Source organism: Chaetodon trifascialis, chromosome 19 (assembly GCF_039877785.1).
Source record: "Chaetodon trifascialis isolate fChaTrf1 chromosome 19, fChaTrf1.hap1, whole genome shotgun sequence".
Lineage (NCBI taxonomy): Eukaryota > Metazoa > Chordata > Actinopteri > Chaetodontiformes > Chaetodontidae > Chaetodon > Chaetodon trifascialis.
Genome location: NC_092074.1, coordinates 20079253 through 20093987, shown reverse-complemented (window position 1 = coordinate 20093987; position 14735 = coordinate 20079253). Strand labels below are relative to the sequence as shown.

The following is a 14735-nucleotide window of genomic DNA, read 5'->3' as shown; positions in this document are numbered from 1 at the left end:
CGAGAACCGACCAATCCCAGCCGCCGTGTTCTCACCTGGTCACAGCTGGCAGCTACATCAATAACATGGCGACGTCTACGCCTGTTCTGTTCTAGAGATGGAGTAAACATGGTCTCCTCGGTCAGAGCTCAGAGCGCTATAAGTTTTATAGCACTCACTGTATACACAGAGACTTTGTCCCCAGGCCATTAAAGCCTCAGAGGCTTTAAACAAAGTGCTCGTCCAATGACGGTCTGACAACGTCTGGAGCCTCCAATCAGGGGCTCCGTCCATTTCCAAACCATCGGACAATCATGGCCACTGCTTCCTGCAGACCGTTGACGTACAGGGAGCTTTATTTTTCACGCGTTATCTTTGGAAGGAGACGATCTCAATCTGCTCTCCCTGCTTGTTCGAGCCGCTGGGTTGAGTGCTAACGCTCAGAGACCGATCAGGAGGCGGTCCGAGGAGGTTTGGACGGCAGCTGGAGGAGTTATCACCTCTAAACACTTTAGTCCTTAGACTTGAACCTAAACCTAGACCTGAGGACAGGCCTGCTCCGAGCGTACTGTGGCTTTAAGGCTTTGGAGACGGGAGAGAACAACACTGTCCACACGGTCAGGATGTGACATGTCCCCGAGGCAGCTTTTGACGGACTTCAAACTGCCTTTGAAGTTTGCAGCGTATACGTAAATGTGAGCGCTGTGCAGCCGAGGAATGAGCGGAAAGACGGGCGAAGCTGGCAGAGGTCGCGCTGGGCTGCGATTGGCATACGAAGGGGAAGGGGGCGGGGCTTAAATGTCCGGTGTGTAGTCAGTGGCAGCGGAAAACCCCTCACCTCACCATCCCTTATGGGCTACTGTAGAAACATGGCGGTGCAACATGGCAGAAGGACAGATATGAAGATGTAAAAGCTCATTTTAAGGAATATTCTCGCTTTCAGGTGATTGTACACCAAAGAAAACATAAGAATGGATTTTATATTCCATTTCTGCCAATAGGTGCCCCCAAATCCTACAAGCTGCACCTTTAAGATACAGTCCAGCGATAAAACAATTACAGAAAAACATGGGCTTAAATAAAGGTCACACATTTAAGCATTGGTTTGTATTTTCTGTGTGAGGCCGAAAAGGAGGCAAGCAGCAAAAGGCCTTTCGGATTTCTCTGCAGGCTTTTCTCTTTTTTTAACTCTTTGACCGAGTTAAGTGTGAGGAAGTTAAAAAGCACAGCGCGCTCTATAAGGGAAACTTTGTACTCGTTGGCTCTCTGCCAGCCTGTGAATGTGGAAGTAAGCGAGTAAGACGGCTCTTTATATAGAACCAACTTCAAAACTTCTCACAGATTTACGAGGGCTGCCCTGAGCTCCGGGGGCGCAAATGAAAGGAGCCATTTTTCACCTTGTGCATGTCCGACTGTGTGTTAATGTGTGTGTTTGTGCGAGCTCATTTGGGTAGAAAAAAAAAAAAAAAACAGTTTGAGGCTTGAAACCCTGCGCTGGTTTCACCTGCATGTGGTCGGGGGCGAGCGCGTGGAATGCAGAAAGGACCGAAGCGAACGTAAATAAATAACTGTACGTTTAATTATTACAGACACACAGTCCTCACTCGCCAGATTTTCTGTGTGTGTTGGCTAAAAAAAGCTCTCAACTGCGAGCTTAGAAGCCAAAGTAGTAGCGCTAATGATAGCTGTAGTAAAAGCGGCCGTGGTTGTAATAATATCTGTGGCTGCAAAAATAACAGTAGTAGTAATTTAATATTTGTAATAATAGCAGCAGCAACGGCAGCGAGCGGACAAGTGGCTGAGACGGTGGCGTACGAGTGGTCACAGGTGGAAAGCTGAGAGCATTTATTTAAGCGCTCGACTTAAATAAAGTATTTCAGCTCGAGCACTCCACTGAACTAATTCCACTTGTATCTATTTCATCACTTTCTCTATTTATTTACTTATTCCTGTGCCTGAATTTCCCCTCTGGGCACCAGTCAAGGCTGATCTCATGCTTATCTTATCTTATCTCTACTGGCATTTCCATATTTACAGAGTGAAATAATCTGCGTTTTATGTGTAAACATTTATCTGACTGACGCGCGGCCGTCACTTCAATGACTCGACAGTATCTTCGTTAGTTTGTGCCGCCTGCGCTTCCTGTACGCTCTGCTGATACAGCAACACTGAAAGGAACCAATCACCAGAATGAGTACTTTCACTTTTGTAACACTTGCAGTTGCAGTAAATTATAATCACTTAACCAGCTGATATATTCGAAGAAGGAGCCGTAAATTCCTTCATTAGATTTGCATTAAAACAGATCATGAGTCTGCCAATTCAGAGGAGAAATCTATTTGGGGAAGGCTTTTAGATTTAAAGTTTTGTTTTACATTTTTCTGCATGTTCATGTCCAGATGTGCTTGATGCAGCTGACACACACACACACACACACACGCGCCGACACAGATCCTACATCCTGTAGCAGCTGATGTTTCCGTCATGTGGACGCTTTCATGTGAAGAGACAGCAGTTTGGACACACTTCTGACTCCATAAATGCTTCTGTCCTTCATAAAAACTTGATGGCAGGACTATTTGCTGTAGTATTTTCTACACTGTGGAACAGCTGATTTAACTGTACGACCAGTACCAGTAGTGACACATTACTCCCAGTTCAGAAAAGAAGCTGATGGACGTCTCACCACATCATTGGCGGTGTCGTTCTCAGGTGTCTGGGGCGGCTCGGCGGCGGCGGGGCTGTTGGACGGCATGGCAGGCGGCGGCTCGGTGAAACCAGGATCAGAAAGTAAAAAAAAAAAAAAAAAAAAATGGAGCAAATCAAAACATGGGAAAGGCCCTCAGAGGCACCAGGTGCGGCGTCATTCAATCCGTCCGCGGGACGATCGCTCGCTCGCTCGGTCCTCCCCCTCTCCTGGGAGAAGAAAGACAAAAGGCAGACGGCGTGACATGAGTGGGTTTACAGTGAGGCGGTCTGTCAGGTCTGAGTGAGAACTCTCTGTCAGCGTGTGATTAACACCTCGCTGCTCCTCCCGTCCTCAGGCTGTCCACCTCCCGCGCTCGCACGCGGAGCCCCGAGGTCGTGGCGTGTCTTTTTCAAGTGTTTGATGGATGGGACCCCACAAATATTCCATTTCAGCGCAGTAACAGGTTAACACACATTTACGCATCCACGCACACGCACAGGTGTTCTCAGGCGTGCACAGCCGACAGCGTGATTGATGTGGCGGGATGAAACTGTCCCGTTTCATGAGACAGAATGGCTGCTGTCTTCCAACAAGCGCGGCCAAAATCTCAATTTTTCCCTCAAACGTGACACAGATTTGGTTTTCAATGATGGTACAAGCAGAGAAAAGTCACACCGAAGCTGATTTCTTTTTAAATCTTGATTTGGCCACCTTCATGTTTGGTCCTGAGTCTCTTAATAACACTGCATCTGATTTCTGGGCGTCATTGAACTCACAGTTACTTGTTTTTCTGATTATTAAATTTATCTATTTTATCATTTTTTCTTGTTCTGCTTGTTTGTTTTTTGCCTTTTTTGGCAGCAGGTCGTAGAGACAGATGGGGGGGTGATATGCATCAAAGGTCCCCAGGTGTGTTTCAAGGCCGTCAGGATCCACTATCATCAGCTGTTTTTTAATTACTGTAACTAATCGTCCAATGAAAAAAATACAGATATAACAATAAAAACCTGCCAGAATCTAAACTACAAATTGCTTTTTGCTCAACTTGCACTCAAAACCCACTGAGATCAAATCTACGATGCTATAAAACAGAGGAAAACGGCAGTTTGAGAAGCATAACGAGCGGCGATTTTGGCAAATTTACGTGATAAATATGACGTCACTCCTTGCGACCAGGCGCACACATCACCTGTGGAGCGACGGTGGGAAGATGGAGGACAGCCGTGTGCGACCTTCTAAGTGTTTATACTCATCTTGGATCTTTTGTCATCACCCTCATTACGATTAATTTGCTGTACGGGAGTCAATAAGTGACAGGAGTGCAAGACAAAATCAATCTGTAATCAACTGTCAAGAGGGCATGAGGACAGATTTGTGGCTGCTGAGAAAGTTTAGAGTGTAAAACCCTGATTTAGTGAAGTTAAAGTTGTGTTTTTTAAGCTCGTTTACCAACGACAGACTTCAACAAAATGTGCCCGTATCTGGCTGCGAGGCTCATCTCTGTTCACCGTGTCAGAGTGATGAAGAAGCTGAGGAGCAGTTCAGCAGCTGCTTCATCGATGCTTCACTTCCTGGACGATTCAAAACACTTCGCTCTGAGGCCGAGTTTGCATGAAAACGGCCAAAACTGCACTGCAGTTGTGCTCATTAACTCATTAATTAACTCATTTCCTCAAAGTTTGCTGGAGTGTTATTATGTGGTCGTGCAGGTGCTGGATTAAGCAACTCGGGGGCCTTGAGGCAACATTTAGCTCAGGGGCTCTATTGACACCATGTCCTCTCATCCTCTTTCATCGTTTAAGTGTCCTGTTACCTCTGAGAATCCATTAGGTTCACATGGCAGCTGCATCATACTGACACCAGCCAGTGCCTCTGCTGTGGAATACCGTCCTGAGTGTACCTTCAATCAGCAATAAGCACCATGTGAGCACAGTGTCAGCTGAAACAGTACAGGCTAACATCCTGCCTTAAGGTCTGAAGGACTTCAGTTTATATTGTTCTCTATTGGTGCACTTTCCCAGGCAGGTTTAAACTGTCCAGCAGGTTTGTTTGAGGCGTCCTGCTGCGAGGTTTTAAAGCACACCTGCCACTTTACCTATTTTAGAGTTGTGATTTTGGACTGTATCATTAAAAATTATTTATTTTCCATCGCTGTGGCTCAGCTGCACATCAGCAGACAAATTACACCACACATGAAGGCATGAGTCAAAGCAGCCCGCGCCTCACTTCTGCACGAGCATGTCGGCCGTGAGGTTTTCCTCGACGAGTCGGTTCAGGGGTGCGATTTGTTCAGACTGGTGCGGGAGACTGATGGCAACCTGTGCACAAAGGGAGCCTCAGCTGCAATGTTTGCATGTGGTTAAAGGAGAACTGGATCTCGGGAGTGATTCGGATTTGAGCACAGTGTGAGTGCAGCCAATATGTCTGGCTTTCCTCGAGATGCATTGTACAGTATGTCACTCCTCACGCTGTGGCCTTACATCACCTACTAAGACAACAGGCAGCCGGCCAGGGTTACCAGCGGAAAGACAAGGGTGGAAACTTTGCAGAAATGGGTGTACGGTATCCACCCCACACCCCCGGGGGCTCCCTGCACAAGCTCCAGGCTCCAGGCCAACCAGCTCCTCCAAGCCCTGCGTATTTAGGTCACCCACACACCTCACACTCCTATAGCAAGTCTATACACACTGATTGAAACTGTTGAAGTCTTCATGCAGCAGCGGTTTAAATTAGACCGGAGTCAAAGGCCCAAGGAGAAGCCTGGACTGGTGGGAGGAGAAATGGTTGCGCAGAGAAAAAGCTTCAGAGGTATGTCAGCGTAGACAGAGTTAGGCAGTGAAAAGACAGGGAAGTAGGCGATTTGTCTTCACAATAAAAGCATAAAATATTCACTATGAAATATTTTTCTTTAGATCCGTTTCCTTTCCTCTAACTCTGTCTTTTGCGCTGATGTATCATGAGAAATACCTCCTCCGGTGATCAGTAAAGCATTTCTTACTGACAGATGAGAGATTACTGAAGTAAAAGGCAATTATATTCTAACTATAACATCGAGACAGACACACAGGTGAGCAAAGTGACACATTCTTTAAGGCAGGTAAATCTCGTTTTTATCTAAAATGTCAGACTTTCAGCATTTTCAAGCTCGTTTTCCATTTTCATACAAATCCAAGAGTCCAGGACTTAGAAATAAAAAGGTCATCTGAGGTCATGAGTCCAATTCTCCCAACACATCATGCCCTAACTCACACCCTCAGTAAATTTTGACCAGACACCAACAATTAAGTGTTTCTATTGCACACATTTGTGGTGTTTGTGCTTATTCAGACATATTTCTTGACTGTCTGTTTCAAAACCTTCTCCACGCTGGCCAGAATGACATCCTCATGGGGAAATAATGAATCCTTTATTCATTCATTGTTGGTCTTTAAATGGTGGAATTTAAGTCTAAAAATACCCACCGTGTGTTTGTTGTGTTAACTGTACAGTGTTAACTCCAGAAGGTTGTGAAAACCCTCAGATTCTCAGAAAAAACACAGAGGACATGCCCTCAGTATCCTAAATGTAAGCTACAGATTACTTGATTGACAGGAAATCAATAAACACTACTTGGTAATGATCAATTGATTAAGCCATATTGTTTTTAAGACTTCCACAAGAACAAATTGGACTCCTTGGGGTTTAAGACTTATAGTCAGATGAAAGAAGACATGTTAAGATGTCTTGTTGGAACATGGATAATTTTGACAGCTGTGGTTCATCATTTTCTGACATTTTATAGATCAACATATTATTTTATTGCTCAAGAAAATAATGATGATGAAAGTAATCAGGCTCATGTTTCAGGCTCAAATACAAATCAAATCTTTTACTAACAGAATATCATTGAAGGTGTAGATTTACAACTCGTGAAATATCACTTTTACAATGGACATGTGATCAAACTGCTTAAATATTCTGATATTACCTCAGCGAAACGTTCGCCAATGGTGCTTTTATTTTTAATGCCTACGCCGGAAGTGTCTTATTGCTTGCTAGCTTGGCAGAACCCAGCTTTATGACAATTAATATTGGGAGCGACCTCACGCGGCCTTTACCGGACGGCCTCTCTTAAATGGCGTATAATCCCGGCGGGGGTGTGTGCGGGGCGGGCAGCCGGTGAGAGACACGTGTCTGAGTGTGTAGCGACGATAAGCTTTACTGGGTCAGGTAAAAAACACACACGGGGGCGCGTTTCAGACCGAATGCACTCAGTAACCTCGGCAGGCGCGCGCCCGCCGGCTCGCTCTCCGCGGAGGCGACGGTTCCGCGCGCTGATGTGTCTGTCTGCATCTGGTGCGCGAAGAGGACGGTGCGCTCCGGTTTAACGTTACCTGCTGGTGTCCGGGGAGCAGAGCGATGGGCCGTGCGCCGCACCGGACGACGTTTAACACACGGCCGTCACATAACGGTCGTCCGGTTGCCGTGATTTTCCGCCGCACAAAAGAACTCACCAAGTTCACTCGCCCCGTGTGCGAACCGCTCCGTCTTCACGCGCACATCATCCGCTAAAACGGAACCAACGGTTGGACTCCGGAGCGCGCGAGCCATGACTTTAGGAGATGACTGTAGCTTAACTTAACGGCTGCCGGCGTGCGTCCGCGAGCCAAAATGTAATGTTTATATTTACCGTGTCGTCCGTCCCTCAGGCACACGGACCCTGATGGTCGTCGCTCTCTCTCCTCTCGTTCACTCTCGGTCTCTCTCTCTCTCTCTCTCACTCTCTCTCTCTCTCCCTCCTCGCGCTCTACCGGGTCTTCTCTCTCCGCTGCTGGCTCGCGCTCCCCCGCCTGCCTCTCTCCCTCTCCCTCTCTCTCTCTCTCTCTCTCCCTCTCTCTCTCTTTAACCGGCCTGCTCGCTCTCTCACGAGCCGCAGAGGCTGCCGCACCGGAGACAAGGTTTCCGCCGGGTCCTAAAGTCTCCATCAGCGACAGCACGGACGCACACGCACGTTCGCACTCGCGCGCACGTGCACGCACGCGGGCGGGCAGATGAGGACAGGTGTAGAAGTGTGCGGACTTGAATAAAGTAACAGCGCCTCCGTGAAGTAAACCTCGGTTGAACCCAACGTTAGGCCGAGTTCCGGTTGAGCAGCGTGACAGGAGCGCGAGGACTGAACGGAAACATCAGAAACTCTTCAGAGCAGCTTCAGAGGCGTTATCACGAGAAACTGCTGAGTCAGGGAAGACTGTTTTCATGGGCACTTTAATCTGTACCGTGAAACGTGACGCTGCATTTACTTTAGCGTAGCATCACTTTGCGTCTTGAATAACTGCTTGATTGATTGGTTGATTTTGAGCATGAAGAGAAAAAAAACGTAAAAACATCGTAGACCTCATTTCCATTACATCTGTGCAAATATATTGTGTAATGTTACATATATTTTTACTGTATTATATGTATTTTTTACTGTGTAATAGTACAAAACACTACTTATTATCCACGTCTGACTCGTGCAATTCAATACACCAACAGTTTTCTTACACTATTACACATAATGTACATTCAGATAGTTTATTTTTATTCTTTATGCTTTTTTAATTGTCTTTTTTTCTATGTTTCTCCTTTGTTCTTTGCTGTCTGTCACTATTTAATTTCTATGGTGTGAGATTCATAGTTTTTTCTTATCTTGCCTGAATATTAGACAAATTTGGGGGTTCAGAGAGTCTTCGGCGGTGGAGAGTGTTGCATTATGGGTTGTTTGTAGAATTATTGTTGCTAGGCTAACAAGTTTCAGTGTGTTTTAAGTGCATCACTCGCAGTTAAGGACGCCCTGGTGGACAGGACTTGACAGCTCATGTAACGCGTCCCTCGGCCGCAGACCGAACACAGGAAACCAGTCAAACTGTCTCCCGTCGTCTTCTTCTGCAGAGACAAACCTGAGAGCCAATCGTCTGTCACGCAGCCAAGAACTGCTGGTGTCACAGATGATGAGGAGCTCAAAAATCATTTCTGGCTGCTTCCACAAGCCTGACGGGCGAGCATGTGACTGACAGACACAAATGTGGGATTTAACACTTTAAAGGACGCATTTCGTGTTTCACTTTTACTATTATTCCCCTCAGAGATGGAAGATTTCTCCTCTGTGCAGTGACTCAGTCTGGAGCTGAGTGTGTTACACGGCCGCTGTGTACTCATGGACTCCTTAGAACTGCATGTACCACTAACAGTATCCCCAGCATGTACTCAAATCACGCAAACATGACCTCATCCTGTGGAGACAATCATCTTCATCATCACACAGCTTAATTGAGTTGCTGTGAACTAACTAACACACACAGAAAGCACAAAGATTCTCCCTTTTGCTGCAGGGCAAACACTGAAAATGAGGGTTAATTCTGCCCCCAAGCTCTGAAAATGTGAAGGTGTGTTTTATTCATAAATGTGCAGAAATACGTGAGAGAGCCCGGCTGCTCGTTCTGACCCCGGTTAACATCCGGCCGAGCTCATAATCGCTGAACATCGTCAGCGTGTCGCAGGCTGAACTGGTCTTTAGATTCAAATAAGCGAATGCTGCTTAAATACTGTGCGTCCCCTTTAGCATCAGTAACACTTCAGCTTCTGTGGCACAAGAAGCAAACTTTGATCTCTGCAGATCACTGCTTAACCACCTCTTTAAATGGAACCGATATCTGCTCCCCTGGTCTGAGCGTCAGGAGCTTTTTTCTCATTTGAGTGGATTTTTAGAGCCTGGAAAGGTAAAAAAAAAATCTAGTTTAACAAAGCAAAAAGCTCTAGTTTGAGAAAAGGAACATAATTTGTGGATCTTTAAAATTGTCTCATGATTAAAACGTAATGTAAAATGAGTTTTTCTTGGGTTGCACACAGTTTTCCAAACAGCTGCTGTCGATGCACAAAGGTGTTTTCTTCGGTCATGTTTTCTCTCGGTTACCTGTCTCCACCTTCCTCCAACCCACGCGTGAACAGAGCGGATTTACCCCTTCTCTCGTTTGCCGGGCGGCTTTCCTCTGATCTGCCTCCTTTCTCCTCGGGTCCCTCAGCAGGTGAAGCTGACGCCTGCTGCAGCACGTCGAAACCTGCTCGGCGGCGGACGCGGCGTTCTACGAAAGAGAGGGAAGGCGGAAAATGTAGTGCGAGCTCAGTGAGGCATCACAGCGCTCTGAACAGCACGAGCAGATGGATGAGTGGTGTTTTCCATTAACTCACACTATAAAGTTTGGATTCAGTGTAAAACTTTTAGTCCATAAAAGAGTAAAAAACAGCAAACTTGATGGTTTTAAAGTGCTTGTTTAACAGTCCAAAATTGCCCAATTTATAATAATATGAAACAGGGAAAACCAGCAAATCCTCCTTTTTAATAAGCAGCAAATATTCAGAATTTTCCTCACTGTAAGACTTCGATGTGCAGTTAACAATCAGAATCACTGACGATCAATTCTCTGTTAACGACTGATCAATAAACTGATTCAGAATGAACCGTCACCGCAGATGAAATTGACCTTTGTCGCATGATGAGCGGCTGACTTTTGCCAGTTGTTGCTTCAGAAGAGAAGGTTAAACTCAGTTTGACCTCTGAGGGGACGAAAGTGCTCAGATCCACTAAACAGGGTCATAACTGCGCCGGTGTGAGGGAGCAGAGGGGGTGCTGGGTGGGGGGGGGGTTATTTATAGCAGGCAGTGAGGTCATCCACAACAGACAACCTCAATGAGCTTTATTCAGTGTATAATTTACACCCCCGCCTCGCACACACACTCACAAACGCACATATACAACACACACACACACACAGAGTGGTGACCTCTGAGGGAAGCTCATGGGAAAAGTGAGAACTGGTCATCCATACTAATGAGGACACTAAATCAGGGAGAGATGTTAAAAACACGCAGGAGAGAAATCGGGTGTATTTTTGGAGTCCATGCTGGGGGGGTTTATTTATAGAAACTGGGTTACGACCAAAAACACTCGCTCGCAGGAAGATGTAAAAAATAGAAGGCGTCCCGTCCGCAGATTACTGCGATCAGCTCGGATGAAAATCTGTGTCAGGCTGCAGCCTGTACTACCTTCAAGTACATTTACTCAAGCTCTGTACTCGACTCTGAGGCTCTTTACTGAAGTATTTCTACCACATTTCAGGGGAAACGAAGTATTATTTACACCACTGCCTTTATTTGGCAGCTAAATTTACTTCATGTATTTCAGATCATGACTTCAGTTTTAAAATGTGATGCATTAAAGATTAAAAACAGGTTATGAACTTGTTAAAATTAGCTCCAACCTGACAATAAACCATTTTACACATGAATGCATCAGTGACATTCCAACATACCTTTATCTCTTATCTTACATAGTACACTTAGCAAATTATATTATTATACTGTGACTGTAGCAGCAAAACCACTGAATGCACTGAATTGAGCACTTAAGTTTATCATAAGCACTAATTGAGGTAAATGAGGTTCATTTAATGCAACTTTACACTTTTAATCTGCAACATTTCAGAGATAAACATTGTAAACAACTTTTCACTCCACTGTGTTTCATTCATTCGACAGCTCTAGTTCCAAATTTACCTCCAAATGTAATTCACACAATCCTTTAGCATTAATAATCTAATAATGTATCAGTGTCACACTAACAGGCCCATTACTCTGGACTGATACTCTGATATATTTAACACTTAAACAGAGTACTTTTACACTGTAGTGTTGCTGCTTCTGTTTAACTGGATCTTCTGTGCTAACATTCTGTAAACAGCTGAATTTTGAAGGCTGGTTGATCGCGTGACCTGAAGAAAATGACATTTTGTGAAGCTGATTCACTGTGAACCCTGAACTAAATCATGTAGATCATTGAAATCAAACACTCTCTGTTCAGTCGTGCTTTTATTTTTTAAATTTCTTTTGCGTCTGATTTATTTCTCTGCAGAGTTTTGGAGCTGATGTGATATCATGGGATTTGGAAAAGCTGTATTCCAGATGAGAGGACTCCAGGGTTTAACAAAAGGGTCGCTTTGCAGGAATACAGCAGAGTGATTTATTATCACACACATTGTTTTGCAAAGCAGACCTTTAAGGAACATGAACAAGGGCAAACCAGCACAGAGTAACACGTCGCTGTCCTGAGGATTACTAGAGAGCCACAGAGACACAACACTCACAGAGTCGACGTTAAATAGTATTTATTGCAGATGAAACACAGATCAACACTTTTCACTGGCACCGTCGGCTGCAGCGGGCTCAGAGCTGACGGTGTTTACAGTTTCGTGTCAGGACACGTCCGTCCTGTCGGTCCTTGCTTCTCTGGCTCTCTCTTTCACACATGCACACTCAAACACGAGCTCACTCATCCATTAAATCACTCGTACAGGCAGCCGATCATTCAGCACTGCGCTGAAAATGTGACCATCTCGGTCGCTGGCGGTCGGTCAAACAACGTGGAGGGCTGGTGGACTCTGAGCGACGAAGCAAACTGTCCAACTGATCCAAAAATGTACAAAGCAGTTCAGGACAGCTTCCTGCGAGCACGAGCGAAGGCCCCGAAAAGCTAAAAAAAGCCTTGAAATGACCTCGAATCTGTTCCGTGAAATAAATAAACCGCTGCGAGCTGACACAGGCTCACTCTGGGTCACGTTTGATTTGCATTCAGATATCAGGCTGAAGGTTTTTTTGACTTCAACTCCCACAATCCCTTGCACTGAACAGGAAGCTTGAAAGAGTAGCAAAGTGTGAGGAGTGACTGCGAGCAGGCAGCGTTCATTTTTGCATAATCGTGTTAAGTAAGCGGCAGCTGGGCACGTCTCTCTGCTGGCTCAATCCTCGCTTCAACAGGTACAAGACTGTGTTTGTAAAAACTTTAAGTCGACTACAACTCCCATGGAGCACTGCAGGAGGAGCCATCCAAACACTGAGCGTTAAACGTCTGTTTTAAAAGGTCAGTTTTGGATTATTTCAGCAGCAGCGGTTCAGTGTTTTGTTGCTGACTATAAAGAGACTCTGGCTGCCTTTTTCTCCTCAGCCACAGAGGATCATGGGTATTGTACTATCTAGTAGCAGTTTTTGTGTCGTATCGTCATGGCTGAATGTACTTACTGTAAGTTGTTTTGGATAAAAGCGCTAGCAGATCACACTAAAAGCTGATTTTTGTTAGGCCTGAACAGGTAAAAATATCAAAACATTTGCAAGAAAACAAATAATCAATTTCATCTACTGTAACATAATTCTGTTTCCATACTTAATCAATCGTTCTGTGACTCCTCATATTTGTCATTTGTTCTCACATCTCCACCCACTTTGCTACTCTGCTGCTACACTGACCTTGTTGAAGCAAACGGTCTTATATTCTCCCTCACACAGACTCTCTCTCACACACACACACACACACACACACACACACACACACACACACACACACACACACACACACACACACACACACACACACACACAGAGTAATCAGATATCTCCTCTTTGACTGGAGTCCCACTGCAGTACCGTGACACACAGAGAGGCCGGACCGCCTGAGCTGCACCCACGGCACTAATCTCCAGGTTTCAGACACCTGGACCAGGACCGGGACTTCAGCTTTCCAGACTGCATCACCACAGCCATGGGGGGGGGGGGGTCCGGGCTGGGCTTGAAGCAGCAGGAAACGTCCCATTAAAGCTTATCGTCTCAGCAGGGCCTGACCGCACTCAAGAGCACTCACAAGAACACTCGAGCTGAATGAATAAATGGCAAAAATCAAATCGAAGCAATAAATACTAAGCACACAGTGCCGAAACTTAGAGCGTCACAACTCTCTTCTCGTCTCTTTAACCCTCTTTTGTTTTGCCTCCGCTTCCTCCCTCTGATGTGGTTACATCCTGTGCCTCCATCCTGCACTTCCACCCCTCACGGATTTACCACCGGCACCTTTCTGTCTCTTCACGGCGTCCCTCGCACTTACTCGACCCTCTCGACAAAGCAGAGCGCACACACACGCGTACACGCATGCTACAGTACAAATCAGTAGGTTTCAGATTGCTCATTTAGCTACGCACGATCAAACCAAAAGTAAAACCACAGTGACAAAACGCACACAGAATCACAGCTATACATCAGTAGGGACCCAGCGGTCATTTGGTGTCCAGCATCGCGATTGGTTGATTGGCAGTGGAGCTCTACTCCCCACTGGCTAACGATGGATAGAAGAAGATAGGTTTAAATCCCAGCAGGGTCAGTCTTCTTTGGCCGTGACGAAGCATCATTCTGCCTGAGGAGAGAGCGACGGAGCAGTCAGACAGCTGAGTGAAACTTTTAACATGTCTGTGCAGTAGATATGAAACTAGCTTAGCTTAGCATAAAGACTGGAAACAGAGGGAAAGTGCTAGCCTGGCTCTGCCTGGAGGTTTAAAATCTGCCTCCCAGCACCTCTAAACCTCATTCACTAACACGGTGCACCTTGTTTGTTTGATCCTAATCATGATGACAACAAGACTAAATGAAGTTACTGCCTCCAGCAAACAGGCAGTCTGGCACGTAGCCTCCTGGAAACCACAATATGTCCTGTTTAGGATAGGGAAAGTGAGATATAATTAGTTATTAATTAGTGGGTTCCAGAGGTGCTGGTAGGCATATTTATGGACTTAAGACTCCTCGTTTCCAGTCTTTATGGTGAGATAAGATGAGAAATACGACTTTGAAATCAAGTCTCTTCTCACGTTTTTTGACCATTATGACACAAAATATTTGTCTTCTAACAAAGAAAATAAAACTTTCATTCCGAATAAAAACTGCAAACTAAGAAGCGTTTCCATCAAGTGAGTTTGTGAATTTCTCATTTCAGGAAACGACTTCTTGGATTTCTCTGTCCCTGGTTGATGCAACACCGTTTGTACACGAGGTGAAATGAAACATCACAAAGCTGATCAGGAGGAACCAAAACCAGGCCGGCTGGAGTCCTGCGCAAACGAGTTCAAACGCATAAACAAGTCGTTGCTTTGAGTCATCGAATCATTCACATGGTTTGTCTCGTAAAACGTGAAGGCAGCATTTCTTTCTTTCTCACAAACACATCTGCGGACAGATT

At 45.4% G+C, this 14735-nt stretch overlaps 2 protein-coding genes across 12 annotated transcripts in view; both read right to left on the bottom strand.

The window, feature by feature from the left end:
* Nucleotides 1–7507, bottom strand: part of LOC139347596 (DNA (cytosine-5)-methyltransferase 3A-like) — a 53375-nt gene extending 45868 nt beyond the window's left edge. For 5 of the 7 annotated variants that reach the window (XM_070987302.1, XM_070987304.1, XM_070987305.1 and 2 more), the window contains exons 1-2: nt 7338–7506; nt 2666–2895 (exon numbers count right to left, since the gene is read on the bottom strand). In XM_070987302.1, coding sequence (XP_070843403.1) covers nt 2666–2734 — 69 coding nt within the window. In that variant the 5' untranslated portion in view covers nt 2735–2895; nt 7338–7506. Of the gene's footprint in view, nt 1–2665; nt 2896–7337 lie in introns of all 7 variants that reach the window. The other 2 variants (XM_070987303.1, XM_070987309.1) reach the window with 1 other exon arrangement.
* A 4325-nt stretch (nt 7508–11832) lies between these two features.
* Nucleotides 11833–14735, bottom strand: part of LOC139347373 (dystrobrevin beta-like) — a 30207-nt gene continuing 27304 nt past the window's right edge. For all 5 annotated transcript variants that reach the window (XM_070986926.1, XM_070986930.1, XM_070986931.1 and 2 more), the window contains one exon: nt 11833–13919. The gene's annotated coding sequence lies outside the window, so the exon portion shown is untranslated. The remainder of the gene's footprint in view (nt 13920–14735) is intronic.